This window comes from Camelina sativa, chromosome 5 (assembly GCF_030686135.1).
Source record: "Camelina sativa cultivar CO46 ecotype springtype chromosome 5, ASM3068613v1".
NCBI classification, from domain to species: domain Eukaryota; kingdom Viridiplantae; phylum Streptophyta; class Magnoliopsida; order Brassicales; family Brassicaceae; genus Camelina; species Camelina sativa.
In genome coordinates, this window is record NC_141884.1 from 1390767 (window position 1) to 1417548 (window position 26782).

General features: G+C 35.4%; 6 protein-coding genes, 1 long non-coding RNA gene, 1 other non-coding gene and 2 pseudogenes across 15 annotated transcripts; 4 read left to right on the forward strand and 6 right to left on the reverse strand.

Annotated features, from left to right (window-relative positions):
- Positions 1-64: 64 nt before the first annotated feature.
- TRNAK-CUU (transfer RNA lysine (anticodon CUU)) lies at positions 65-137 on the reverse strand. The gene has a single exon. It is a non-coding gene; the product is annotated as a tRNA-Lys (tRNA).
- A 1872-nt stretch (positions 138-2009) lies between these two features.
- Positions 2010-4176, forward strand: LOC104784795 (putative protein S-acyltransferase 14). 2 transcript variants are annotated; one of them, XM_010509874.3, is made up of 8 exons: positions 2010-2460; positions 2550-2775; positions 2870-2961; positions 3092-3215; positions 3311-3396; positions 3494-3559; positions 3648-3774; positions 4112-4176. In XM_010509874.3, the coding sequence occupies exons 1-7, from the start codon at positions 2251-2253 to the stop codon at positions 3771-3773; spliced, it is 930 nt and encodes a 309-aa protein (XP_010508176.1). In that variant the 5' UTR covers positions 2010-2250; the 3' UTR covers position 3774; positions 4112-4176. The 2 variants fall into 2 exon arrangements, with proteins under 2 accessions (XP_010508176.1, XP_087369060.1); XM_087512934.1 differs by lacking the exon at positions 4112-4176 and having other exon boundaries at positions 3648-4085.
- On the forward strand, positions 4157-5991 carry LOC104784797 (uncharacterized). 3 transcript variants are annotated; one of them, XM_010509876.3, is made up of 7 exons: positions 4157-4331; positions 4528-4880; positions 4968-5134; positions 5216-5296; positions 5404-5479; positions 5585-5650; positions 5756-5991. In XM_010509876.3, exons 1-7 carry the CDS (start codon positions 4297-4299, stop codon positions 5866-5868), a joined length of 891 nt encoding a protein of 296 aa, XP_010508178.2. In that variant the 5' UTR covers positions 4157-4296; the 3' UTR covers positions 5869-5991. The 3 variants fall into 3 exon arrangements, with proteins under 3 accessions (XP_010508178.2, XP_010508180.2, XP_010508179.2); XM_010509878.3 differs by having other exon boundaries at positions 4192-4331; positions 4536-4880; XM_010509877.3 differs by having other exon boundaries at positions 4197-4331; positions 4473-4880.
- LOC104784796 (uncharacterized) lies at positions 5964-6930 on the reverse strand. Its single transcript, XM_010509875.3, has 2 exons — positions 6773-6930; positions 5964-6674 (listed from the first exon to the last, which is right to left on the reverse strand). The coding sequence occupies exons 1-2, from the start codon at positions 6830-6832 to the stop codon at positions 6069-6071; spliced, it is 666 nt and encodes a 221-aa protein (XP_010508177.2). The 5' UTR covers positions 6833-6930; the 3' UTR covers positions 5964-6068.
- A 2432-nt stretch (positions 6931-9362) lies between these two features.
- On the reverse strand, positions 9363-9947 carry LOC147943167 (uncharacterized). The gene is made up of 3 exons (XR_015598193.1): positions 9722-9947; positions 9591-9655; positions 9363-9506 (listed from the first exon to the last, which is right to left on the reverse strand). It is a non-coding gene; the product is annotated as an uncharacterized LOC147943167 (long non-coding RNA).
- A 711-nt stretch (positions 9948-10658) lies between these two features.
- LOC104784799 (pentatricopeptide repeat-containing protein At2g45350, chloroplastic pseudogene) lies at positions 10659-12599 on the forward strand (annotated as a pseudogene). Of its 2 annotated transcripts, XR_015598195.1 has the most exons (2): positions 10659-11102; positions 11222-12599. The product of XR_015598195.1 is annotated as a pentatricopeptide repeat-containing protein At2g45350, chloroplastic pseudogene, transcript variant X2 (transcript). The 2 variants fall into 2 exon arrangements; XR_015598194.1 differs by having other exon boundaries at positions 10665-12599.
- A 108-nt stretch (positions 12600-12707) lies between these two features.
- LOC104788755 (uncharacterized) lies at positions 12708-16294 on the reverse strand. Its single transcript, XM_087512935.1, has 4 exons — positions 15359-16294; positions 14591-14851; positions 13504-14403; positions 12708-13408 (listed from the first exon to the last, which is right to left on the reverse strand). The coding sequence occupies exons 1-4, from the start codon at positions 15786-15788 to the stop codon at positions 12921-12923; spliced, it is 2079 nt and encodes a 692-aa protein (XP_087369061.1). The 5' UTR covers positions 15789-16294; the 3' UTR covers positions 12708-12920.
- A 4445-nt stretch (positions 16295-20739) lies between these two features.
- LOC104784803 (uncharacterized) lies at positions 20740-22555 on the reverse strand. The gene is made up of 8 exons (XM_010509884.3): positions 22250-22555; positions 22035-22145; positions 21800-21947; positions 21621-21710; positions 21463-21517; positions 21248-21370; positions 21098-21154; positions 20740-20998 (listed from the first exon to the last, which is right to left on the reverse strand). The coding sequence occupies exons 1-8, from the start codon at positions 22420-22422 to the stop codon at positions 20874-20876; spliced, it is 882 nt and encodes a 293-aa protein (XP_010508186.1). The 5' UTR covers positions 22423-22555; the 3' UTR covers positions 20740-20873.
- A 317-nt stretch (positions 22556-22872) lies between these two features.
- LOC104784802 (uncharacterized) lies at positions 22873-25249 on the forward strand. 2 transcript variants are annotated; one of them, XR_015598197.1, is made up of 6 exons: positions 22873-23326; positions 23645-23853; positions 23947-24118; positions 24301-24509; positions 24717-24975; positions 25059-25249. XR_015598197.1 is itself a non-coding variant. In XM_010509883.3 (6 exons), exons 1-6 carry the CDS (start codon positions 23101-23103, stop codon positions 25185-25187), a joined length of 1176 nt encoding a protein of 391 aa, XP_010508185.1. In that variant the 5' UTR covers positions 23012-23100; the 3' UTR covers positions 25188-25249. The 2 variants fall into 2 exon arrangements, 1 of the variants encoding a protein (XP_010508185.1); XM_010509883.3 differs by having other exon boundaries at positions 23012-23326; positions 23947-24090.
- Positions 25204-26737, reverse strand: LOC104784801 (UDP-glucuronate 4-epimerase 4 pseudogene; annotated as a pseudogene). The gene has a single exon (XR_015598196.1). The product of XR_015598196.1 is annotated as a UDP-glucuronate 4-epimerase 4 pseudogene (transcript).
- Between the last annotated feature and the right edge of the window lie 45 nt (positions 26738-26782).

Here is a 26782-nt window from a genome sequence, read left to right on the forward strand (position 1 = left end):
AAGAAAAAAGAGAAAAAAAAAATGCTAAACTCCATATACATATTGGGTTTAAAAATAATAATAACGCCCACCGTGGGGTTCGAACCCACGACCACAAGGTTAAGAGCCTTGCGCTCTACCAACTGAGCTAGACGGGCTTGTTTTTAATACTTCCGAATGATAAATTTATTACCGCTTTGTTTTGTTTTCTACAATTTGTGAATGATCGTATTCGAAGATGTTAGTATAAAATTAATGGTTAATCTCTATCAGGCTTTCTCCAACAATAATATAGAGATTCTGTTTTCCGAAGATAGTCATATCCATAATATATATCGGCTCTATGCATGTGTTGGGACTTGGGTGTGCATATGCATAAGGTTCATTAATTTTTTGAGTTTTTTTAGTTAACATTTAGGATCCAAATTTTGTATAAAAAAAAAATTACATGGGAAAAGGGTCCAAATTTTTATTTTTGCTCTGGGTCCATAAAACTATTGAGTCAGGCCTGATTTATGAAATCGCTAGCTACCAGCAGCAAAGCATGTCATTTTCAAGCTCGTGAAAAAATTAATAGACTCAGTAAAGTTTAAACTAATCATTAAAAATGATACAATAATCAAATTCTCACTTTTATTTTGATATATCATTAGACAAAGAGACTTACATCAAAGGAGCATGTAGAGAGAGATATCATACATCAAATGATCCGATCGAGGAAACGAAACAATAAGTCTTAGTAGTAATAAAAAACATTGATTATGAGCCATTTTATATGGTACTAACGGAATAAAAGATTTCATCAATCACACACAAATATGTTGAAATAAGTATGCACTAAGAGTAAAGTTGGGAAGTAAAATGCAAACGTAATCGATTAGTCATGGTCATCAACTGAATATTCCGCTTTGAGTTTATTTAAAATAATCATGATGTATTATCATGTAAAAATAATCATGATATATTATTTTGATAGTTTAATTCCCTTCACCTTTCACTCTATAAATAATAATTCACTCATCCTCCATCATTATATCCCAACATTTAAATATATACTTTGTTTTGATTTTCTTACAAGCAAAATATTTGAGACATTATCGTGGAAAAGAAATTGTTTTTAAATTTGATTCTATATACATATATGTTGAATGTTGTAACTTACATTTTTAGAGTTTCTTTTACATATTATTCAATTAAATTTTTATTAAGGTTTTGTAACAAAATATAAAGCTTTCATATGTGTGATAAGAATCATGTTTATTGCACAAAGTAGGCCTGGGCATTCGGTTAACCATTCGGTTTCGGTTCGGTTGTATTCGGTTTCGGTTATTTTGGATATAGTAATATAGTAACCATTTGGATATTTTTGAAATTTCGGTTCGGTTCGGTTCGGTTTCTTTCGGTTCGGTTTCGGTTTATGGTTATTTAAAATAACCATAACTAACATAAATTATATTAACATTAACCAAATAAACCAAATATAACCAAAACTAACCGAATATAACCAAAATTAACCAAATATACAATAACAAAAATACAAAAAAGGGAAAAATATGGATTCAATTTTACAAAATAGTATTTAACTTTGTAAATTCAAAATAATAACATTTACATATATTGATTATTTAAAATATTTAATTGTTTTGAATCTAGAAATAATTTATATTTTAAGTTTATTTTATAGTTTTGCATAATATTAAGTATATAATATTTGTATCTTCTAGGTTTTCGGATATTTCGGTTAACCATTTAATTGTCGGTTCGGTTCGGTTTCAGTTAGTTTGGATATAGATTTTTACTAACCATTCGGGTATTTGAAGAATTTCGGTTCGGTTCGGTTTGGTTTTTTTCGGTTCGGTTTCGGTCGGTTATTTGGTTATCGGTTATTTTGCCCAGCCCTAGCACAAAGAATGTTTAGCTTAACCGGCTCCTGAGGTCTCGAGTTCGAATCCGTCGTTCTACGTGTTACTTTGCATTTTCCTTATTATTATTTTTTATTTTTTAAATATATATTTTTTTCTGTTAGCTCTGAGAAGGGAAAAAAAAAAAATTAATTTCGTCAGGTTTGAAAGCTTCCCCCTTGTTGATCTGACATATCTTACTAACATTTGTCTCGATAAACCCTTTTGAATCATCATCCCCTCTTTTGATTTCAGACAGAATCTTAGATTCCTCGTTCGAATTCAATTCCCCATTAGCAACAAAACCGGAAAAGATTAGATTTTTTTTTTTTTTTTTTTTTTTGGTTTCAAGGGATCGCTGATTTTGAATATGCATAGATCTGGCACTACAATGGCGTGGAACGTCTTCAAATTCTGTACAGCTCTACGAGGGCTCGGTTCAATCATGATCCTTCTGGTCTTGGGTGTTGTTGGTGTAACCTATTACGCCGTCGTTTGGACCAATTACGGACCTGCACTATCAGCTGGATGGCTCGATTCTCTTGCTGCTCTTTCTATTATACTCCTTTTCCATTTCTTGGTAAACCCTTTTTGTTAGTTTCATTCTTAATCCAACTAAAAAAAGCTTCCTACTTTGAGTTAGTGATTATGTTGTGTTTATTGTTGTAGTTGGCAATGCTTTTGTGGAGCTACTTCTCTGTTGTGTTTACTGATCCTGGTGTTGTGCCTCCTAATTGGAGGTTAGCTTCAGACGAGGAACAACGAGGTGGAGAGTCTGATCCCTTAAACAGTTTGGAGTTTGGCGGGTTGCATCCGGATTCTTCCAACCAAAGAACTCGGTTTTGTAGAAAATGCAATCAACCTAAACCTCCTCGTTGCCATCACTGCTCTGTTTGTAAGATCACTCAGTCACACTATCTCTCTGTATTTATTTTTATAGCATTTGTTGAATGAGCAGGAAGCTGATTTGTGGTTTTCATAAAATCTAGGTGGCCGATGTGTGTTGAAAATGGACCACCATTGTGTTTGGGTTGTTAACTGTGTCGGGGCACTTAATTATAAGTATTTCCTTCTTTTCTTGGTAAGTCTACTTTGATCTATTTAGTTAGTTTTCCCTTTTATGTTTTGATCCCTGTGCTTTGCTCTTCCCCATAGAAAGGTTCAAACTTTTTAGTTAGCTCCTAACTTTAGAGTTGAATTTCAAAATGCAGCTTTACACCTTTTTGGAAACAACTCTTGTGATTCTACTTCTCATGCCGCACTTCATAGCATTCTTTAGCGATGAAGAGATACCTGGAACCCCAGGCACCCTTGCTACTACTTTTCTTGCATTTGGTACGTTTCCTGTTTCTAGTGTTACTATGTTTAATCCGATTTTCTCGGTTCCACTTATCAATCCATCTCACAATGTTTCATCATCTTTACCGCAGTTTTAAACCTGGCATTTGCTTTGAGCGTTATGGGTTTCTTGATCATGCACATCTCCCTGGTTTCCGCCAATACCACAACTATAGAGGTATATATATATGTTCTTTTCTTTTTCTTCACTATCATCTTAACAGTTTGGTGCATAACATGTTAAGATTTATTTGGTGTATTGACTCTGTGAACAGGCATATGAGAAGAAAACAAGTCCAAAATGGCCATATGACCTCGGTCGAAAGAAAAACTTCGAACAAGTAAGTGTAGAATTGGAGGATTCGGTATCAAGTTCTTTATTTCTCTCTCTCTCATGTTGTAATATCTTTTTGGGGGGTTGATGTTTAGGTATTTGGTACGGATAAAAGATACTGGTTGATTCCAGCATACTCAGAAGAAGATTTAAGACGAATGCCGGAACTTCAAGGGCTCGAATACCCTTCCAAACCGGACTTTGATTCCCAAGATTTCTGAAGTAAGAATACTTTCTTTACTGTAACAATACCCCTTAGAGATGACAGTGACAGAGACTGAGAAAGAAAGACCATGAAAATAACTTTGGAGGAGTAAAAATCTACTCTTTAACTTACAAGACTCAGCTTCCAGCTTGTGTGTGTCGTATCTTCCCACGGATAGAAGAAAACGCTGAGACTAAGGGCAAAATCAAATTTTGTAATTTCCATGTGAATATTGATTATAGTTAACAATGTAGAGCCGTTGAATAGAATTTCCCTCTGGTTAAGTTACTGATTTATTTTTCTTAAAAGTCTATTCCTTTTGTTACAACCTCTTAATGTATTCCTTTTGTTTAGTTTCAATGCTTGCCATTGGACTTTTGTGGTAATAGAAATTCACAAGGATGAAGAATGATGACGAAGCTTCTAGGTTGTATTGACACGTGTCTCAATCTCAAACGTTTGTTTTCTGTTAAATATGAGGTTATAAATATAAAAAAGCAGAGTGATTTAAAGGTGCTCTGTCTCTAGGCTCTTCTCGGATGCTCTTCGCAAGTTCTCAAATTCTCTCGACAAGGTACCCTCTTTGCTGATGTCTTTGTTCGAACTCTTCGATTATCTTATAGAACTTTGTTTTCTTTATTAGAGATTTAGTAAAAACAATTGTTCATTGAGATTTGCTTAGTGAAAATCTGTAAAATTTCATTGATGGTTACAGTACAGAGAAGAGTTGCTGAGATCATGTCTAGTGCCTAACTTGTTTTATACAAAAGGACTGCAGAGAAAAATAGAAAATTTGGGGAAATGGGAGATCCATTTGGTGGTAGGTTTGGAGGATTTAGAGGTAGCTTGGTTGGAGGAAGAGATCCTTTTGATGATCCTTTCTTCTCTCGACCATTTGAGGATTTACTCCAACCACCCAATAGTTTCACGTCAGGTGCTTCCTTTAGTACTAATGCACAGAAGAACACTGATGGAAGAGGAGGAGGGTTAACAATTGAAGAATTACCATCTGATGAAGAAGAATTAGAAGAAAGGAAAGGTTTTAGGAGTGATGAAGAAGAACATATTAGTTCAGTGAATCAACCATCTGTTGAGCACCCTGAAGATGATTATGATTCTGATGGTAAACTACTAATAGTGATTAGACAAATTTGTTTACGGATTGTATCTAATTACAGCTTTACGTGATTTTGTTTGGTGGTTGTTGTAGCTGAGAGGAAGATTCGGAGTGTGAATCATAGGAGTGATTTCAATCGAAGAGAGGGTACACAGTCTCGAGTTAACACATTCAGACATCACACCTCTAAGGTTACATATGGTGGCATAGATGGTGCTTACTATACATCTACTAGAACCAGAAGAAAAGGAAGTGATGGAGTAAGTTTGTTTCTCCTTTTCGATCCTTTCTTTTAATGGAAGTATTGTTACACGTACGTGCTAATTGGATTCCGTTTCTAGATGGTGGTAGAGGAAAGCAAAGAAGCTGATAAGACTACAGGTGAAGCCACTCATAGGATCTCCAGAGGAATCAATGATAAGGTGATTGATTATTACAGAGTTGATGTTTTGCTATATCACTTCTTGGTTCCACCAAAAGTTAAATAAATATTTAGATGTGTCTGAGTCTGTTTGTTTGGCGTATTCAGGGTCATTCGTTTACTAGGAAGCTTAACTCAAGTGGTGGCGTTGAGTCGACACAGACTCTTCACAACCTCGAAGAAGGTCTGCAGAAATCTACGCAGCCGAATCAGTAAGTAAAGCTCTTTGAAGGAAAATTGCAAGCAGCTGAAGAAGTTTCTTTGGTTTTTTTTTTGTTTCTTGTTTCAGAAGAACTAAGTGGCTTTGAAGAAGCATGGAAAGGAAATTCATCTCTTACCAAACATGAATCAAGTGGTTAGCAAACCCTTTATCTCATCACTAATCTTTGATCTCATTCGGTATCGGTCCACTTTACTGAATTGTTTTTGTTCTCTGTACTATACTATACCTATGTTGCAGGCTTTAATCAAAGTTTTGGAGGGTGGCTTCTCCCATCTCTGGACCAAACTCGGACCGGTGCAACCACTTCTGCACCAAGAGCTAAGAAAGTTGTTCGAATCAACATTGAGTGATAGAATCATCAGAAAAAAACATGTATCAAAATCTATATTTGTAATCAAATAATGTTGTAGATGATCTTTTGATACATTCGAGGAAGATATAAGACTTTTGATTATGGAAAATTATTATTCAAAGTTTTGTGTAACGTATATACATCATTTAAGACTACAAAATGAAGGGGTGCAGAAACGGTAGAAGAGGTCATTCAAAATTAGCGTCTGAATAAATGCTCTTCTCCCGATTGATGATCCACGTGTCTAATCCAACGGCTAGGAACCTTCCTGGAGTCACCACGCTGGTGGCCACCAGTAGCACCCACGTGTGCTATATCCAACCCTCTACCAACCGGCAAAATCATGGATCTCACCACACGTGTCCCTCTTTTCAACACATCGTGCCATTTAAACCCAGAGATCGCTCTCTGCGTGGCGTTTTTACACACCAAAACGGCACCTTTGCTGCTCAGCTTCGCAAACCTCAGCGTTCTAACGAACTCTCGCCGCTTCGAGTCCACCACCATGAAATCCACGCCGTGAAACTCCTCCACCGCGTTTTCCACTGAGTCTCCCACCACCACAACCTCCGTAGACTCCGTCGAAACGACTCCTCTCATGGCCAGCACGTACTCATGTTTAGATTGCTCGTCGGGTACTATACACACGTGTCTTCCGCACGTGTGAGCTGCAGCGACCGCGAGTCCAACGCTAGTTGCGATAGGATCGCCGCGTGACCATGTCTCAACGATGAGTCTCGCGTTCCATCCAGCCGCTGTAGCTGATAAAAACTCCGCCACGCCTGAGTCCTTGTAGCTCTTACACTACACACACATAGTATTATATTATTATTAGGCATGCAAAACTATATAAAGACAAAATCATGTATAAAAAAACACATAGAATACAAAATATCACATACCGATTTGACGGTGTCGATGTAGGCGTCAGAAGCAGTTTCAGGCGACCAGACAAGCTTCATAGCGAAAGTGAAATGGAGTTTGATGATTTAGGAAAGAAGACGAATTAGTGGTTAGGTTTTATAAATGGACAAACGAAGCGTTGACATTTGCTTACACTAATAACAACGTGTCAATTGGTCTCATTGCTCCTATTTATTACTCCTTTTTTATCCTTACCATCCTTTTTTTTTATTATAGAAATCGGTTACTGGTTATTTTGTCAATCAATAACTCTATTTAATTTTTTTTATTATTTTAATTCCATTCTATGCAAAAATCGAGAATTTATGTCGTCGATTTGCGTTAGCCCACTCTTTGACAACCTGTATTGTAAACCAATACTATCTATATATACAAACTGTAAAAGTTATCTAGACATGAATTACATAACTGATAATTTAATCACTGCAGGTTTTGTTATAATACGGTCTAGTTGAGTGCTTCTGTATTGATACTTATTTCATTGTCGTCAAAATGGTACGTAGAGTGTGAAAAAAACACGTAGTAGATCAAAGGATAACTTTTGATTGCTGATATTGTGGACTTGGTGAGATAACTTGAATAATAACATGAGACGGTCAGCTACTTTCTTTGATTTTTTTGTTTCTTTTATCTCTAAATTTTCAATCTTTGATTTGTAGCCTTTCTTGTTTCAACATAATGACGGTTCATATAGCTATTTTCCTTTGCATTCGCTTTCATTGTGCTACCCAACGAATGTATAATAAAAGGTTATGTAAGAAGAATTAAACATATATATATAAACGTAATTTATCGCCGGCTAGTTTGGTTTATTATGCACGTACCACATAAGCTAACGGGTATGCGACAAAGATATCTATAGATTACATATATATAAGATATTCGTTGAAGATATCTACAAATTATTAATTTAAGTTAATTAAATATATAAGAAAAGACTTCTGTATAGTAGAAAATTTGTCTCGGTCTTAGGTAAAAATAAAATAAAAAATAAATCAAAACTATAAATACCTGGTTTGATTAATCAAAAATGATCAAAATCCAATCAGAGTCTGACAATCACTTTGTAATCCAATTATAAGGTGAAAATAATTAATGAAGCCAATAAATATCTCATATTAACATGATATAATCATCAGTTCATTGATAAAACTATATATACGATTTAACTACGCCGGTAAAATCGCTGGAATTACAAATAGTAAGTGACTAAGTGTACATGTGCGTGCATGTGTGCCAAAATGCGTAAGAAACTGAAGCCCATGAGTACGATTTACGAACTTAATTTGCATAACTATAGCAACTTAAATCTAATACTATAAAGCTTGTTAGTATACTATTTTTGCTCGAGACATGCCTGTACCATGTCTCCTGAATTAGTACGAACAACCAAATAGAGAACAAATCAAACACTCTTAAGCTTAATTATTAAATTAAATCAACAACTCAAGTTGACATGATTTCACTTAATATTAACGATCAAGTAGACGACAAAATAGCGCTTTAGTTTTAATAAAAAAGACGTACGCACGATATTTTAAAAATTGCAACTATGCATTGAAATCATATGATATGAATAAACCTAATTTGATAAAGGGAAAAAATTGTACGATATATCGTACCACTCCATCCTGACTATGACTTATGCAAGAAGTCAATGCCTATCGCACTGCTTGCTTATCAATTTATATATCTTATTATCACCATCATTTTTTCAATTTTCTAAACTTGGTTGTTTGATCATCAAGTTGGAGGTTGTAAAAAAAAAAGGGTCTTTATTCTAGGATTTATACTTTCAAGTCTTTTCCTATGTCTCTCTCTCTCTCGCTCTCTCTAATTTCAACGATGAGCAAAAAATATTAACAAAGTCCATAATAATATCACAAAGTCCTTAATTGAATATTACAATCATAGCAACAAAGTCCTTAATTAAATATTACAATCATAGCAGCAGAACTAAGTGTTTTTTAGGTGATCATATATCATATGCATAGTACAGTAAAACCTCTATAAATTAATAAAGTCGGGACCATGAAATTTTATTAATTTATAGGGGTTTTAATTTATCGTTAAATTAATAATTATTAATTTATAAAGAGATTTTTAATTTTCATAATTAAAAAATATATATATTATAAAATAAGATACTTTTGTTATCATTCATAATATTAAAGAATTTTCTTAATTTATAATCTTGGCTATCTTAATTGTTAAGTTTAGAGTTTAGGTAAAAATGATAAATGTTAGAAGTTTAGAATTTAGAAGAAATTGCCACTATTATTCATGGTAGTGATGAAGTCAAACAAGATATTGCGATAGTTTTAAAACCAAATACATCACATTTAGGATTCTCCATAATTTTTGGATGCGATTTGAGAAGACGGCGATGAAAAAGATTAGAGATGAGCTCTAATAAGAATGCAAATTCAAGAATATGGAAACAACAATAGAGTCATATTTCACTAGATCTTCTTAGATATATATATATATATATATATATATATATTAATATTACTTTGATTATTAATTTATGATATTGATGGAACCATATTTTACATAGGATTTCCGAAAAAAATTATTATCTAATTAATTTATCAAAATGTGTCATATTTTACACCAGCCTAACTCGGGACCAGAATAATTTATTAATTTATAGCGAGTATTAATTTATAGAGGTTCTACTATAGATAGGTTGGTTCTCTTTTTCCCATTCTGCAAAACAAAACAAAAAAAAAAACAAGATGAGAAAACTTTTAAAAATATCAAACTTTTGAAAAAATGAAAAAAAAAAATTACCATTTGGTTACATTTAAGGCATTCTTCAGCATGAGACATGATCGTTCCATCTCTAGGCGGTGGCGCTACAATGTTGTAAAAGTTCTATTAAAAGTTACGAACTAAGACAAAAAAAAAAAAAAAAAACTCACCGTATTTTGCAAGAACGTTTTAACCGAGTGCTTGGAACCGATTTCCCCTTCAAAAAAGTTTATTTCCTTGACGAACCCTTCTTTAGCGATGTCACCATCAGCTGCATCCCTTGAAGTTGAAGATCTCCCTTTTCGTTCAATGAGTTTCTCGATCTCAGTCTTCAGCTCCTCTTCCTTGTCTTATATCTTCTTCACACGCTCGTTGACCATCAGTTTTTTACGGAACAGGGTTTTGAGACAACACTCGGACATTAACTTAAGTTGACATGCATGATTTCACTCGGATATTTAAAATTAACGATATTTTAAAATTAAGTAGACGACAAAACAGCGCTTTAGTTTTAATATAAAAGACGTACGCACGATATTTAAAAATTGCAACTATGCATTGAAATCATATGATATGAATAAACAAAACAAATTTGATAAAGGGGAAAATTTGTACGATATATCATACCACTCCATCCTGACTATGACTTATGCAAGAAGTCAATGCTTATCGCACTGCTTGGTTATCAATTTATATATCTTATTATCACCATCATTTTTTCTATTTTCTATACTATACATAATCTATTATTTCGTACATATTTGTTGGTGGACATATTTCTATAATCAACTTAAACTCTACGATCCAATCCAATTCGTTTAGATATACGAATATCCTTCAAATTCAAAATTTCTTTAATTCTATCTCATTTTATTATCTTTAATGTCTCTGTTAGTACGTATCATTTAATAATTAACCCCCAAATTAAAACATATAGAATACGACAAGAAACCTAATTTCCTTTAGCAGGTATTGGGCTTTTCGATAAGTCTACTACTAATATACTTCTGGGCCTTAGAGCCCACTGATAAACAAAATTTAAAACGACATCGTTTAAGTGATTCTTGTAGAGAGACTACAGATAGCCGTTAAAAAGATAATAAACCCAATCCGGTTTATTATCTTCAACAGAGGAACACTGGTGATGCTTGTTTCCGCGAGTTCTCATCATCCATGGAGTTCGATTTCAACTACTGTTCAACTCCTCGGATGCTGCAAAAATTCGAAAGATGTCAGAAAAATCCACGCGGGATTGATTACTTCCGGATTCATCAAAAACTCTAATCTCACTACGAGGATCGTTCTCGCCTTCGCCGCTTCTCGATACCCGCATCTCGCCGAGTTTGCTCGTTGTATCTTCCAAGAGCATCACGTATGTTCATATTCACAAGGAGGAGCGGTGGAGGATCCATTTTTATGGAACGCTGTAATAAAGTCTCACTCTCATGGAACAGAACCAAAACAAGCTCTGTTTTTGTTCTGTTTGATGCTCGAGAACGGTGTTTCCGTGGACAAATTCTCAATGTCTCTTGTTATGAAAGCATGTTCAAGGTTAGGTTTTGTAAAAGAAGGAATGCAGATTCATGGGTTTTTGAAAAAGACTGGACTTTGGTCGGATTTGTTTCTACAGAATTGTCTGATTGGTTTGTATTTGAAATGTGGCTGTTTAGGTTTTGCACGCCAGATGTTTGATAGAATGCCGCAGAGAGACTCTGTTTCTTATAATTCAATGATTGACGGGTATGTCAAATGTGGTTTGATTGAATCAGCGCGTGAACTGTTCGATTTGATGCCAAGGGAGTTGAAGAATTTGATTTCTTGGAACTCTATGATCAGTGGATATGCTCAGACATCAGATGGAGTTGATATAGCGTCAAAGATGTTTTCTGAAATGCCTGAGAAGGATTTGATTTCTTGGAACTCAATGATCGATGGATATGTAAAACACGGAAGAATCGAGGATGCTAAAGGTTTATTCGATGTGATGCAGAGAAGAGATGTGGTTACTTGGGCTACCATGATTGATGGGTATGCGAAGTTAGGTTTTGTTCATCAGGCTAAGACTCTGTTCGACCAAATGCCTCATAGAGATGTTGTGGCATATAACTCCATGATGGCTGGTTATGTTCAAAACATGTATCACATGGAAGCTCTTGAGATATTTAGCGACATGGAAAAAGAGAGTCACTTGTCACCCGATGAAACGACTTTGGTGATAGTTCTTTCAGCTATTGCTCAACTTGGTAGATTATCCAAAGCTATGGATATGCATTTGTACATTGTGGAGAAACAAATCTTTCTAGGTGGGAAACTAGGCGTTGCTCTCATTGATATGTATTCGAAATGTGGAAGCATACAACACGCCATGTTGGTTTTCGAAGGGATTGAAAACAAAAGCATTGATCACTGGAATGCCATGATTGGTGGGCTAGCTATTCATGGTCTTGGAGAATCCGCATTTGATATGCTCTTGCAGATCGAGAGACGCTCCATAAAACCAGACGATATCACCTTTGTTGGAGTTTTAAATGCTTGCAGCCACTCTGGATTAGTGAAGGAAGGTATTCTCTGCTTTGAGCTCATGAGGAGGAAACACAAGATAGAACCAAGGCTGCAACACTATGGGTGTATGGTTGACATACTGTCGAGATCCGGAAGTATAGAGCTAGCCAAAAACTTAATAGAGGAAATGCCAATTGAGCCAAATGATGTCATATGGAGAATGTTTCTCACCGCTTGTAATCACCACATGGAGTTTGAAACGGGAGAGCTTGTCGGGGAACACCTTATTTTGCAGGCTGGCTATAACCCGAGCTCATATGTGCTCCTCTCTAACATGTATGCTAGTTTTGGAAAGTGGAAGGATGTTCGTAGAATTAGAACGATGATGAAGGAAAGACAGATAGAGAAAGTTCCTGGATGTAGTTGGATTGAGCTTGATGGAAGAGTCCATGAGTTCTTTGTAGATACCATTGAAGTTTCCAATACATTGTAGATAAACGATTGTTCAAGCCTTCAAGGGCTTAATCTTATTCTGCAATTCCTTGACATTGCCATACATGAAGACAATGCCACAACATATCCGCATGTTGGTTGGTTGGTTTTGTGCAGCTAAAATATGTCTTAAAAAAAAACTTCCCACAAGATCAACTAAAATGTCTGAAAATTGCTTAGTTTATACAGCCTAAGTACATCAGTTACAGTTACAAGGAGATAAGATTGTTACATCATAAACCGATATTTTCGGATCCCCTATACTGAACCTAAAACAGAGTTAACATCAGGGGACCGGTGATTGTCTGAAACCTTGGTGTGCCGATTCTTGGACTGTCCAAGTTGGACAAGCAAGAATCTGGTTAAACGGAAAAACTAATAATTCGCCGCGAGTCTATTGAGTTCTTGCATAACATCTTCCATGGATGGCCTTTGGTTTGAGGATTCATGAGTGCAGAGAAGACCAAGTCTAGCAAGCTGAGCAGCTTCTGCTTCCGGAAAATTCCTTCGAAGATTTAGATCCATGAAATCTTCATTCAATCTTCCTGACTCTACAGCTTGCAAGATCATCAAATGGCTGATTTTGCTTTTACCACTGAGTATCTGCAACAGAATCATACCAAAGGCGTAGACATCACTCTTATCAGTGAACCTTCCTGTAGTTATGTACTCAGGAGCTAAGTATCCCATTGCAGCACTTGCTTTAAGCTTGGAGAAAACGATATCATCCGTGAAAAGCTTGTGAAGACCTGAATCCGCAAGAGAAGGATTGTACCAATGATCAATGAGAATCTTCTCTGCAGATAGATTCTGGTGAACTATTGCAGGCTTGTTCCCATTTTCTCCATGTAAGTAAACAATCCCTGAAAGACAGATAACAAATGAAGACATCAGATTACACATACAAAAAAAAAAAACAGAGTTTTAGCTTGAGAAAGAAGGAATCGTAGAATCTAACCTCTGGCTATTCCATTTATGATGGAAACTCGAGTAGTCCATTCAAGAACCTCGCCAGTCTCATCCTTCACATCAAGATACTGCAAAAGGTTACCGTTGGGGACAAACTCATAAATAAGGAAACATTCTCCACGTCCTTTGGAGCAGCAAAAACCTCTCAACCTCACTAAGTTCTCATGCTTCAACAATGTCAGCATCTTCAACCCTTTGAGAAACTCAGTTTCATCGGATTTACAGCTCGATTTAGCTATACATTTGACAGCTGCAACAGAGCCATCTCTAAGGATACCTTTATAAACAGAAGAGACATTACTCTTCCCCAACAAGTTAACCTCAGAGAAGCTCTGAGTAGCTCTCTCAATCTCCTCAAGATTGAACATAAAGCTCTCAAAGACTTCTTGAGACAATGCACTGTTGTTGTTACTGTTCTGTCCTCGTCCTAACGGATCCCAACCACTCGCGTACTCTAAGCTGATCAATGGGGAAGAGCTTTTTCTTCTAGAAGCTTCTTTGAAGTTGTACTCAGTGCTAATCCTACCGTCCATAGCATCAAGACTGTTTCCAATCTTCTGTTTCCTTCGTCTGTACCATGTGAATGTTGAACCACCGAAGATTGCAACTGCGAGGATTGAACCAATGAGTCCCATGACGATACCGAAAGGTGAAGACTTTGAGGCTTTTGATGAACACCCGCCGTTGTTGTTGTTACTGCAATTGCTTCGTTGTAAATCTGCAGACTCTGGTTTGACGTCAACGGTTGTGAGATTCTTTGGGTTTGTTGGGTCTGGCCGGTCAAGATTCGGACCGTTTAAAGCGGTGCAAGCTTTCAAATCCGTGAACCCTTCTCCGCATAAACCGTGATTGTTTGAATACTGGAATCCATTGTTTAGCCTCTTCAAAGCTTCATAATCAAGAAACAAGTGAACAAAACATCTTTTAATGTGGTTGTAAAATTCGATTTCGGTTTGGTACAGATTTTTGAATTGGTTATCAATTCAGCTAAACCGGATTGGTCAGCCCTAATCTTTAAGTACTCTTAAAGAATCAATTAATAATCATAAGTACAATTAACAGAAAATTATAATTACCAGAGGGAACGAAGCCGGAGAAAGAGTTATTGCGGATGTCGAGAACTTCAAGCAAAGGAGCACCGGCGAGTTTCACCGGAACAGGACCAAAGAGATGGTTGAAGCTCAAATCAAGCCTAGTTAACGTATTAATATCACCTAAACTCGCTGGAATGGCACCGGAGAGTTGGTTATACTGTAAAGCCAAGACAGTTACCTTCTTGAGAGAACCTAACTGCGTCGGTATGCTCCCACTTAACTTGTTGTAACATAACTGAACAACTGCAAAATAAAAGTACACCCAACAAAACATAGTTATGAGTAGATTGAATTTTTTTCTTGAGTTTTGGCTTTAGCTCTTTTTTAAATCTTTTTTCTTTTTTTGAACAACCTAGTTTCCCTAGTTTAATCTATGATCAAAAAGCCCCAATAAAATACTTTTTGGGGGTTTGCATAAAAAAAAGTGAAGGTGTACAAAGAAAAAAAAAAAGAGTTTCCCTATTTTCTAGGAGAATCAAAAAAATTCAAACTTGAATGGGTACTCAAACAAAAAGTTATTTTACCAATGTTCTAAAAAATTGATTGGATGATTAGATGAATTTTTTATAGAAAAAAAATTATTCTAAAATCTAAGACCCATTTAAAACTAAATAAACTCATTTTCGCTTATCTAATAAACCAAACTTGACCCATTTAAGGTCTTTTGGCTGCAATAAGTGAATTATTAGTGAATGAGTTTAATTAAAAACACATGCATATATATAAAAAGACCTACTATATATAGTTTACCTTGAAGATTGTCTAAGTTTCCGATTTGAGGAGGGATTTCACCGGAAAGATTGTTGACATTGAGGTATAAATCTGTGAGGAGAGGCAAATTTGAGATAGCCTTAGGAATCTGACCGGTCAAGGAGTTGAAGTGAAGGTATAAACCGGTTAAGCTAGTGAGAAAACCGATTGAAGGAGGGATAGTTCCGGTGAGACCCATTCCTTGAAGAGATATGTTAGCAACACGGTGGTTTCCGTCGCAAGCGACGCCGTCGAATGAACCGGGAGAGCAAGGGTCGGCGTCGGGAGTCCATGAAGTGAGGAAACGTTTTTGAGGGTCAAGAGAGGATTTGATGTCGAGGAGAATGTCAAGCTCCGAGGAGGAAGACAGTGAAGGATGAAGGAAGAAGAAGAAGAGGATGAGAAAGAGTGAGAGTGGTGGAGAGGCCATGTTTGGTTGGAGAGAAGAGAGAGAGAGAGAGTGTGTGATGAGGAAGAAAATGACTTTCTCTCTTGTGGTTTTGAAAGCAAATTTTTTTGTTTGTCTATTGTATTAGTAAAATACTATCACGTCTTGATTGTTAATACTGAAAAAAGCGTAAACCACAAAAGTGTAGATATCGTAAAAATAATAATAAAAAAGTTAGTTCAACAACGAAAATGTAAAAATAAGTATTCATAACTCTAGTTTTATGACTTTTTCTATTGTAGTTCGACAAAAAAAAAAAAAAAAAAAAAGAAGACGTATTACTTATTTGCTCGTTAAAAAATAAAAAGTATCTCAAAAACTTTTACAACACTATTCTAGTTGTTTGTTCATGTTACATCAAGTATATTACATTTACATTCCTAATCTATCAAACCTTTTATATATAGTTTAACATTTATTTTTGTGTGTGGTTGTTTTTGAATGATTAGTAAATAAATACATAAGCTTATTTGGAATTGAAGGGAAACAAAAGAGGAGTCGCGAAAACTGAAAATATAGAAGTCCACGAGTGAGTTCATTTCATTTTCAGTACTATCTACGGTAAAGACTACTTTTAAAGACTTTTCAGAGAAAAACAATAATAGTTAGGCGAATCTTTAGCTTTCTTTCTTTTTTTTTCAAAATTGAAAATGATACCACCCTCTCTAGATTTAATGGTAAGAAAACTTGTTCCTTTTTCAGTGCACCAGCTATATAAAATCGTACTTTTTTTATATCATTGTTTTACCTTTTCATATATCCATATAAAGTTATTATATGCTACCATTACTTACTTAGTCTAAACTCTAAACCAAAATAGTTGATTTATAAGTGAATTCATAAATTAATTATCAATCCACTTAAAAAATAGCTACCATTATTCTATAGTTAATGAAATATATACTGAAAGAATGTCAAAACTGTGTGATAAGGATTCCAGTTAGGAAAAGAAAAAAAACCTTTACTTAACTAAATTAAAGCTCGACTTTGTCAGATCATCATCATCTGTAAATAACTAAATACTAAATACACTTAGATATGACATGTAGAAAGAACCTGATAACCAGCTTTATATGTTCACATAGAGAATAAGGTACAAAGATATATGGGATTTCTTGAGATTATTCCTAGAACTAAATTACTATATTTGAATGCAAATAATTGTTACATGAATAAAACAAAGAATAGCTTATATTTTATTTGCATATAAAAATAAAATAGAATAAAAAAGAGAAAAAGGCATCCAAGAGGCATGGGGCTAAGAGTACATCAAATGGGACAAAGAAGGTGATGGAGGCAAGTCAATAGAGAAGCAACATGTGAACATTTTTTACTCAATTTTTTTCTTAAACATTTTTTTTTTTAAAGTTAAAAATTTTAAAACATGTGAACTCCTGATTGTGTTAATGTTTTTGCTATCTTCTTGATCTGGTCATAGCAAAAGGTAAAATAGACCAAACACCTCGCTCTCCTCTAAGTATGACATGTGAGTTTACAGAAACAAGAAAGACATAAAGCAAGAGAATAAAGCAAAAAGGCTATAAGGCTACACTTAAGATAAATATTCCATTTTCTCTGTAATCTTCTTTCTTCGTGGGTAGTGGTGGATGATTTTTATGGTGAGGTGGTGGATGATATCTAGCTACACCTATATATATATATATATATTATACTATATATATGGAATTAAATCATCGAGTGTTATCAAAAATAATGTGTGCATGATGATAACTTAATTAGTGCAGTCAATTCTCTATATGATGATAGTGTTAGACCATAGTTGAGCTCCTAAATTAATTAATTATGATTTTATTTTCTTGCTAAGCAATACAGTATGATATATTTACTTCACTTATAAAACTATAAACACACTTGAAAGAAATATTTCATGACCAAACTAGTTGACATACATTTACTGTATAATAATACTCCTACGAATTAACTATGCAGATATATATGGCATACAGTAGAACAAAAATATCTGACAAAGCTGAGAGTTGAAACTATTTACACAAATAATCAAACGTATTTTCCACCATTATACTATTCTAAATAGTAATGTTATTTACCTGGCTATATGGTATCTGTTTGACACAAGTAGATAAGGCCATGTTTATTAGTATATTAGATCGGGTGTTCTTAGGCATTTTAAAAATGAAAATAATTGAATAGTGGATTTAAGATCATGCTCATTGATTCTAGAACTATTCTTGGGCCTGATCTTGTGTGACGTGTCTCTCTCGGATTGGAACAAATTAATTAAATAAAATGTTTGTCTTGTTTAATTAATTAAGTAATATGTTTATTTAAAAAAAAAAAAAAAAATTTATTTACAATGTTTTTTTTTGTTTCATAAAAATATGGCATTGTATTTGAATTTTAGTAAAAGTTTTATAAGTTTGCAATTAAAATGTTATTTTATAAATTTTTATAATTGTAATATGTTTAAAAATATTAATAAACATTATATTATTAAATAGTATTAAATATTCTTAAATTATTTATTAATCTATGTATTTATTAAACATTCTTAAATTTCTATAAAATATTATATTATTAAATCTTAAGATCTTACACATGATCTCTCAATAACTAACTTCTTAACCAAAATTCTTAACTACTGATCTTACATTATTTTTACAATATTTATACTCTAAGAACACCTTAAACTGATCTCCCTATAAACATTACCTAAGTATTCTAACGAAAGAAGTTGATTGTTTTTTTTGTTATTCGCATAACTTATATATACAGTATAAAAAATTGTAATCATGGAGCTTATATACCTGTCATTCTGTGTTCTATCATGGACATTACTTCGTTTTGTCTTCCCGTGTTAGGTGAGATAGAAGAAACTTTTTAATATTTGAATTCTCTGAATTTGAAATGTGATATTTTTATTTTTCCAGCTTGTGGAACTTTTTGTAGTGGAGCTTATCTTTTTATGAATATGACCAAAAAAGTCTTATTTACTGTAATTATAAATAGTTTTAACTATTTAACGTAAATGAGAACCGCAAATCTGATATTGTATGTGACGAAACAACTTTAACCAGTATATTAATCTTATACTACTAACTAAAGAAAATTGTTTTGATGCATTTGATCACACATGGTAATAAATTGGCACGCCTATACAACATATAGCGTTTGGACCAATTTTATAGATCTAAATAAATTAAAGAACACATCGAACACATATAAGTTTCGGTTTTCAACGTCTAAATATACGAGAAGGACAAAAAAAAACACTATTTTTTTAATATAGAAAAAATGGTAATTGTTCCAGTCAAAAATAGACACGATATATAACAAAACAAAATTCATAGTTTTGCTCAAAAACAAAACAAGGATTGATATATCAGCAAAATGCGGTGCCTACCAAGTACCAACATATGATTATTCATAAATAAAAATATAGTATTTGATGTTATTCAATTTGTAACAAAATATGAAACATCGATCTCATACATCCAAACAAAATGGGATAGGCTGGGTTAAAGATAACGTGTGAGGGTTTTCTCTGGAGACGATCCAAATTTAAGGCGTGACTTTTAAATCATATCGATCACACTACTGTTTGTTTGTTTTTGTTGTCCAAGGGTTTTATCACACTACTGTTTCTTATATATCAAATATTATAAGACCATCCGCAATAGGGAACACTTGGTGTGTTCTTAGCTTATTAAAATTATAAATATAATGAATAGTGGCATAAGAACATGTTGTCCAGTTCTTGATGTAGAACTGATCTAGGCTCAGTTTTAAGCTGACGTGGCAAGCTGTGATTGGATACAATTTTTTGCAAACAATTTTTCACAAATTAAAAGAGGATTTGATTTAAACTATGTATTAATTAAATAAAATGTTTGTTTGTTTTAATTAAGTAATATGTTTGTTTGTTTTTTTTTTAATCTTTAATGTTTTTTTTGTTTCACAAAAATTTGGTATTGTATTTTGAATTTTAGTACAAGTTTTATAAGTTTGCAATTTAAATGTTATTTTTACAGTTTTTATAAATATAATATGTTTAAGAATATTATATTATTAAATCTTATGATCTTAAACATGTTCTCCCAATAATTAACTTTTTAATAAAAGATCTTAACTACTGATCTTAGATTATTTTCATAATATTTTTACTTTAAGAACATCCTAAAGTGTTCCCCATTACGGATGTCCTAAAAAAATTAGTTCAAAACATTTTTTAAATTAGTCAATATTTTAGAGGAAATTTTTACAAGGTTTTTGTCAGGTACTTAATTATTATATTGACTAGGAAACAGTACATAAGGAAAAAGAAATATGATATGAAAGGTCTGCATCACGGACATCGAGTTTTTTGTTGGAGACCACAAAAAAACAAGCAAGTCGAAGACAAGATTCAAGTATAATGTTCAAAAGCATACACTAATTTAATTTAATTTTATTATGTCGTATTATATTCATTCTCTGCTAATAACTGAAGAGTCCAATTCCTACTGCTGTTTACAAAGAAGAAGATAGTATATCACGTGACCAAGACAAATGTTCACTTTAAATAGTTTATTAGCAGAGTAATCTCGTCGACAATACATATCTTTTCTGAGTTTTTCTCTTTTTGCTTTCACAGTTCTCACTCTTTTTTTATTCTTGCGTTTCTCTAAACCTTTTTTAAAAACAATTCATGATATGTTGAACTATGCTTTTAATTAAAGAAAAAAACCTGACATTATGATACAATCAAAGACTAATGATACATTAAAGATTTGAAGTAATTGACAACCTGCAGCTTAAAAGACTAAATCCAGCTTTAAGCATATGCATAATTACAACTTTTCAGACCAAACTTGCAAAAAGAATAATTCTTTCATTGTTCTTAAATATTTCTTTCGTACTTGGGCCTTGAATTCTCTCTATTCTAATAGTTTGTTTCTTTTTGCACGCATAGGTCTTTCGACAGCGGAAACAGTAAACACCATAATCTCAATTGTTCCGGTAAACTGTCATATGTGCAATTAAAAACATTGAGAGACATTACATAATCGAGGTTCACAAGAATCTTCGCATGATGTTGAATTGTATGAATCAGAAAGGAATGGATTGCCGATCAGGCCAAGACTCAATCTTCTGGAAGTAATCGACAGGGACTACACCATCAATGCCTTCAGTCAAAATCACTTTGTTGTCTGAGACGTAGAACGCAATCCCATCTGGATATATTCACAAGTATTACTGATTATTAGATCTTTGATGGACACAACACTTATTTTTAAAAACAGGGAATTAAAGGTCTCATGCTAAAGTAGTACCTTCAAGAGCTTTCTTCATGTCGAGGAAGATCAAAACATTAACATTCCTTCTCATGCCTTCGCCAAAATCATGTAAAATTTTTAAAATCAGATAAATGTGCATATTGCAACAATAATGCAGAACAACAACAATAGGATCAAAAATCTTACCACTAATCACTTCACCATCTGTTGGTAAGCCACAAGAGAAGTGAACATGCATTCTATTCATACGCTTTAACCCCGATGCTAAGATGGATTCCAAATTCTTCCTATAAGTTCCATGTACACACACTGCCATTACAGAAACTTCTAATTAACACAGAGCAACAATGCAAGTCATACATATAACAGAAGTCACAAGTATGTGTCCTACTAGTTAGTACCTGGAGCTTCTTCAGGTGACAGTATTGGTTTAAGTAACTTTTCTGACTCCACCGTCTGCACACAAAGACCCAAAATAAATGGAAAGGTCTCAACTTTCAAAACATAAGATGAAGATGAAAACAGCTAAATGCTAAGGAATGTTTTAAAGTTCAATTACCGTGATGGAGTGGCCTTGGTTAGCGCGGATCAAGAGCTCACCATTCTCTTCTAAGAGGCTAAAACGTTGTTTGTTGTCTCTTCTCACAGCCTGCAAATTTAACGAAACCATTCCAAAACACTCAATTCAAACGAACTACAATCGAACTTGCTCGTTAAGTGAAAGACAATGAAACTGACCTCTCTGATTTCATCAATCGTGTGTGACTTCAGTTGAACAGTAGCAGTCGTTTTCAAATTCAGCTTAAGTAAATCTTCAACTTTAACAAAACCATCACCTCTCATGTTCAATCTCAGCTCAATAGCCATATGTCGCAAGATTCGTGTCCTAATCACCCAACCAAAAACAGAGTCCAAATCAAGCTATATACATATATCTACAATACATCTCGAGGCAGTAACGATCGCAACTTACAAAAGTCTTCCAAGCGCATCAATATTATCTTTTCCGCCACCGCCACCGCCGCGGCCGTGAGGTCTGCGTCGATCGTTCTCTCTCTCATAGCCTGATGATCCTCTACCGCCGCTACATCAATCAAAAGACGAAAACTAAACATCACATGAATCAATGAGGCAAAATCAAAAAGGGATGTTGAGAGTTTTTAAATAATGTGAAAATTTTCGATTCACCTTCGGCTAGACTGAGCGAAGGAAGAGAAATTAGGTTTTCTAGAAGAATTGGGGAGTGAAGCATCCATGAAAACAGAAGAAGAAGCAGGAGACAATTTCGGGAAGATAGTGCTCAAGGTCACAGCTTGAAGACGACGAAAAAAAAACCGACCAGTGTGGTACATTGATACCATAATCACCGATTAAACCGGTTCATAATCGTGTGACTTCGGTTTAAATCAACAAATATCTATTGGGCCTTTCGTTTTCTGGCCCAGTAACATTAGTTAAAATACAAGAGAAAATCGCGTCGTGGAGAGGAGGAAGACTGACCAACGGTTACTGGGCCAATGGCACAGGACTAGACTGACCAACGGTTCTTAACGGTTTTGTTTTCGTCATCCAGCCAATTTGGTGAAGAAAACTCTTCGATTGATGAAGGAAAACGCCGATTTGTTGAACAAGAGTAGCCAATCGTGACGGCGCCGGTGGATTTGATGATCCTGGTGGATCGAAGACTCGGAGGTTTCGTTTTCTCTCTCCGTTTCGTTCCTATCTCGCCGTCAATGTGTGAGAGAGAGAGAGAGAGAGAGAGAGATGACGAAAACAAAGAGAGAGAAACGCGGACCAATCTAATTGTGACACGTAAAGGATCTAAAAGTTTCCAAAAGCTCCAGAAATAGAACCAAATCCATTGTTTTAATGGACACTTTTATTGGGCCTTTCGTTTTCTGGCCCAGTAACGAGAGAAAATCGCGTCGTTTGTTAATTATATGTTAAATAAACAAACGTCACGTAGTTTGGATCCGTCTCGGTTCTGGCGGGGTTAGTGTACTCAATCCTCCTCCGATCAGCGATTGCAATCGAAATCAATGGCTTCCCGGAGAGATTATCGGAGCATGAGATCTTGTAGCGGATGGCGTCGGTTTCTCTTACTTATTCCTGTGCTATTTGTTCTTCCTCATCTCTCGTCACTTGTTGATTTTTCTTCCGATTCGGTGAGGAACGATGCGCAAACCGTTCGTAGTAAGAAATCGAATCACCTTGTGCTCGGTCCTGTAGCTGGTCAAGGCTTGCCGGATCGATTACATTGCCGAGGTTAGATTTTTTTGCGTATACTCCTATTTTTAGGTTTGCTAGAAGCTCACTACCTAATTGCTATAAGTTCGTAAATTAAGCACTATTTTGGTATAGGCAACAGATCTGAATCAATCACCATCTTCGATTTGTGTTCAGAAAGTGATCTGAGTAATAGTTTTAGTATACCTTGAATGTAGAACTCAGGACTTTTGTCTTATGAACATTTGAATGAGATGTCATACACTTAGTTTGTTTTGGTTTGCTTCATAAACGTTGGATCATTGTTTAGGAACTGCAATTTGGGATTGACAGTGTTGTAAATTGTCTTTTGTTTAGGCACCAAGGCTCTGAACAAGACTCACACTTCAACTTCTCAAGTGTCTGGTGCTGGAAATGGTGTTTCTTTTGTCACAGTGTTTACTATTTATAATACTACGGTAAATAATGTGAAATCCTCCAATATGGTTTCTGTTGTTGGGAATGTTACCTACAGCAAGCCACAGAGGTCAATGGCAGTTCTGAATGCATTTGCCAACTTCATTCAGGTAACTAACTTGCTTAGTTTTCCTCTAAATTTTGAAACTTTTTGGTGTTTTTTAACTTCTGCGTCTGCTATCTGATACAAATCTGGTTTTTAGGTGACTATGCCCAAGAGCAGTGTTGTCATATTGACTGATCCAGCTTCTGATCTCTCCATCCAACAAAGCAATGTGGTGGTACAGCCTGTTCGGGGTGATTATTCACGGGGTAACCTGATGCTTCAAAGAATCAGGTCTTACATTGTAAGGGCAAAATCGCACTGATACCTAGGTAGAATAAATTTGTTGCTTTTGCCTATCTATCTATCTATCTATCTATCTATTTATATGGCATCATCCATTTCTTAAGACCCAACCTAAGTTTCCTTTTTGTGTCTAGTAAAGTACCTGAATTATTGTGAGTAAACAAATGCTCATTGGGTCATGATTCTTGTTAAAAATTTGATTCTGCAGGCTTTTCTTGTGATGAAGCTTGAGAAGAATGAGGGTGGGATAAACCACTATATCTTCACTGATTCTGATATAGCTGTGGTTGACGACATCGGGACTATATTTGACAAGCATCCAGGCTTCCATTTAGCACTCACATTCAGGAACAATAAAGATCAGCCGCTGAATTCAGGATTTATAGCAGTGAGAGGCACACGTGAAGGGATCCTAAGGTTTGCATCTATCCTTTTCTCTCCTTGTTTAATTGAAATAGAATATCTTATGCTAGTTAAAGAAATTCTCGTTGTCTCTTTGGAATCAGTATCTGAACCTGGTATGAAAATCAGCGTTTATGATCACAAAAAGCTGATTGTATCTCTACTAAAACTTATATGTACTCAGCATATTGATGGCTTTGTCTTCATGTGATTCGAATGCAGGGCGAAAGTTTTTCTAGAAGAAGTCCTAAAAGCATACAAAGCCAAATACATGAAAGCTTCGCGCATGCTTGGTGATCAATTGGCTCTAGTATGGGTTGTAAAATCTCACCCTTCCTTTGACGCAAAGAGATTTACAAAGCCACAAGCATTCACAGAGGAAATAGCTGGAGCTTCAGTGCTGTTTTTACCATGTGCTCTATACAACTGGACACCTCCTGAAGGTGCTGGTCAGTTTCATGGCATGCCATTAGATGTCAAGGTACACTCTAAATCCCTAAACCTTAAAAAAACCCATCACGAATCCTTTCATCATATTCTCACTACTATTAAAAAAAAACACAGATCGTTCACTTCAAAGGATCAAGGAAACGCCTAATGCTCGAGGCATGGAACTTTTACAAATCTACTTTAAACATTCCAGATATGTTATGTCTTGTTCTAGGTAGTGGAAGAACTAAATACGATTTCTAAATCGAAGAATAGACTGTTTTTGTGATTTCTCTTTTATTTAATCAAATCAAACAACTACAACAGTTACGTACCGGAGAAGTAAAATAAATAAATTAAATTAAAAATCACCGAATGGGTCTCTCTCTGTGTTCTTCTCACTCTCTGTTACAACAATCCCCCAAAATTACTCAAACAGAAGAAAAAAAGGAAAAATAAAAACACAAGAAATCAAAAGATCATCATCTAGCGGCGGCTTTAGACTGACCGGAGGAGGAGTAATAACTCAAATACCATCTGACAAACTTCTTCAAACCGGTCTGCAGATCAGTGGTGGGTTTATAACCAAGCTCACGTTGAGCTAAACTAATATTAGCATGAGTAAACGGAACGTCACCGTTTCGTGGCATCTTAATCAAATTCTTCTTCGCCTTCACTTTCAACTGCCTCTCCAATATCCTCACCAGATCTGAAACCGGCACCGGCGACGTGTTCCCTAAGTTAAACACTCTCAACATCGCCGGACCTCTCTTCTTCCCTCCTGTCCCCGTACTCTTCTCCGCCGTATCAAGCGACGCTAAACATCCTTTCACTATATCGTCAATGTAAGTGAAATCCCTAGCCACCGTTCCGTGATTCGCCGATTCGAATATCGAAATCGATTTGCCTTTTAAAATATCTTTAGTGAAGAAGAAGTAAGCCATGTCAGGTCTTCCCCAAGGTCCGTAAACCGTGAAAAATCTCAATCCGGTTAGTGATAAACCGTAGATGTGGTTATAGGTGTGAGCGATCTCTTCGCCGGCTTTTTTAGTCGCGGCGTATAAACTCGCCGGTTGATCTGTTCTATCTTTCTCAGAGAAGGGGACTTTAGTGTTGAGTCCGTAGACTGAGCTAGACGAAGCCCAGACTATAGCTGGCTGTGGATTCGCGGATTTGCAGATCTCGAGGAGATTAACGAATCCGGCGATGTTGCTGTGAACATAAGAGCTAGGGTTTTCCATTGCGTACCGTACACCAGCTTGAGCTGCTAGATGCATAACGTGAGTGAAGGTAACGATCTTGAAAAGCTTACGAAGCAATTCGACGTCGTTTATGTCTCCTTCTACTATGAAGATACCGCTTCTCTCTAGTAAAGCTTGTCTCGCTCGTTTTAGAGATGGATCGTAGTAGTCGTTGAAGTTGTCTAACCCGATTACGCCGTCTCCTCGTCGTTTTAATGCGGCGGAGACGTGCGTGCCGACGAAACCGGCTGCTCCGGTTACTAGAACTGTGATTCCGTTGGTTGTTGAGGTTCGGATACGAGCAGAGGATCGGATACGTTTTTCCCAAGCGGGTCCTCCGTAGGTGTTGGTACGGAGTGAGCGGCGAGATGGATCGGATGAGGAGGAGGAAGGGGAAGTGTTGACGGAAGGAGGAGATCGGAGGAAGAGTAGTGAGATGAGACAGAGGAGGAAGAAGGAGAAAAATGCAAACTTTGTGAGAGAAGATTGGAATCTGAGACGATGCAAGTATGAAGATTTCTCCATCTTGAACTTTCCTGGGCTTGAAGGTATCATCTCGTCTAGACGCGACATTTTTTTCTCTTCTTCCTCTTCTTCTCTTTTAATGGCAGCTTCTTC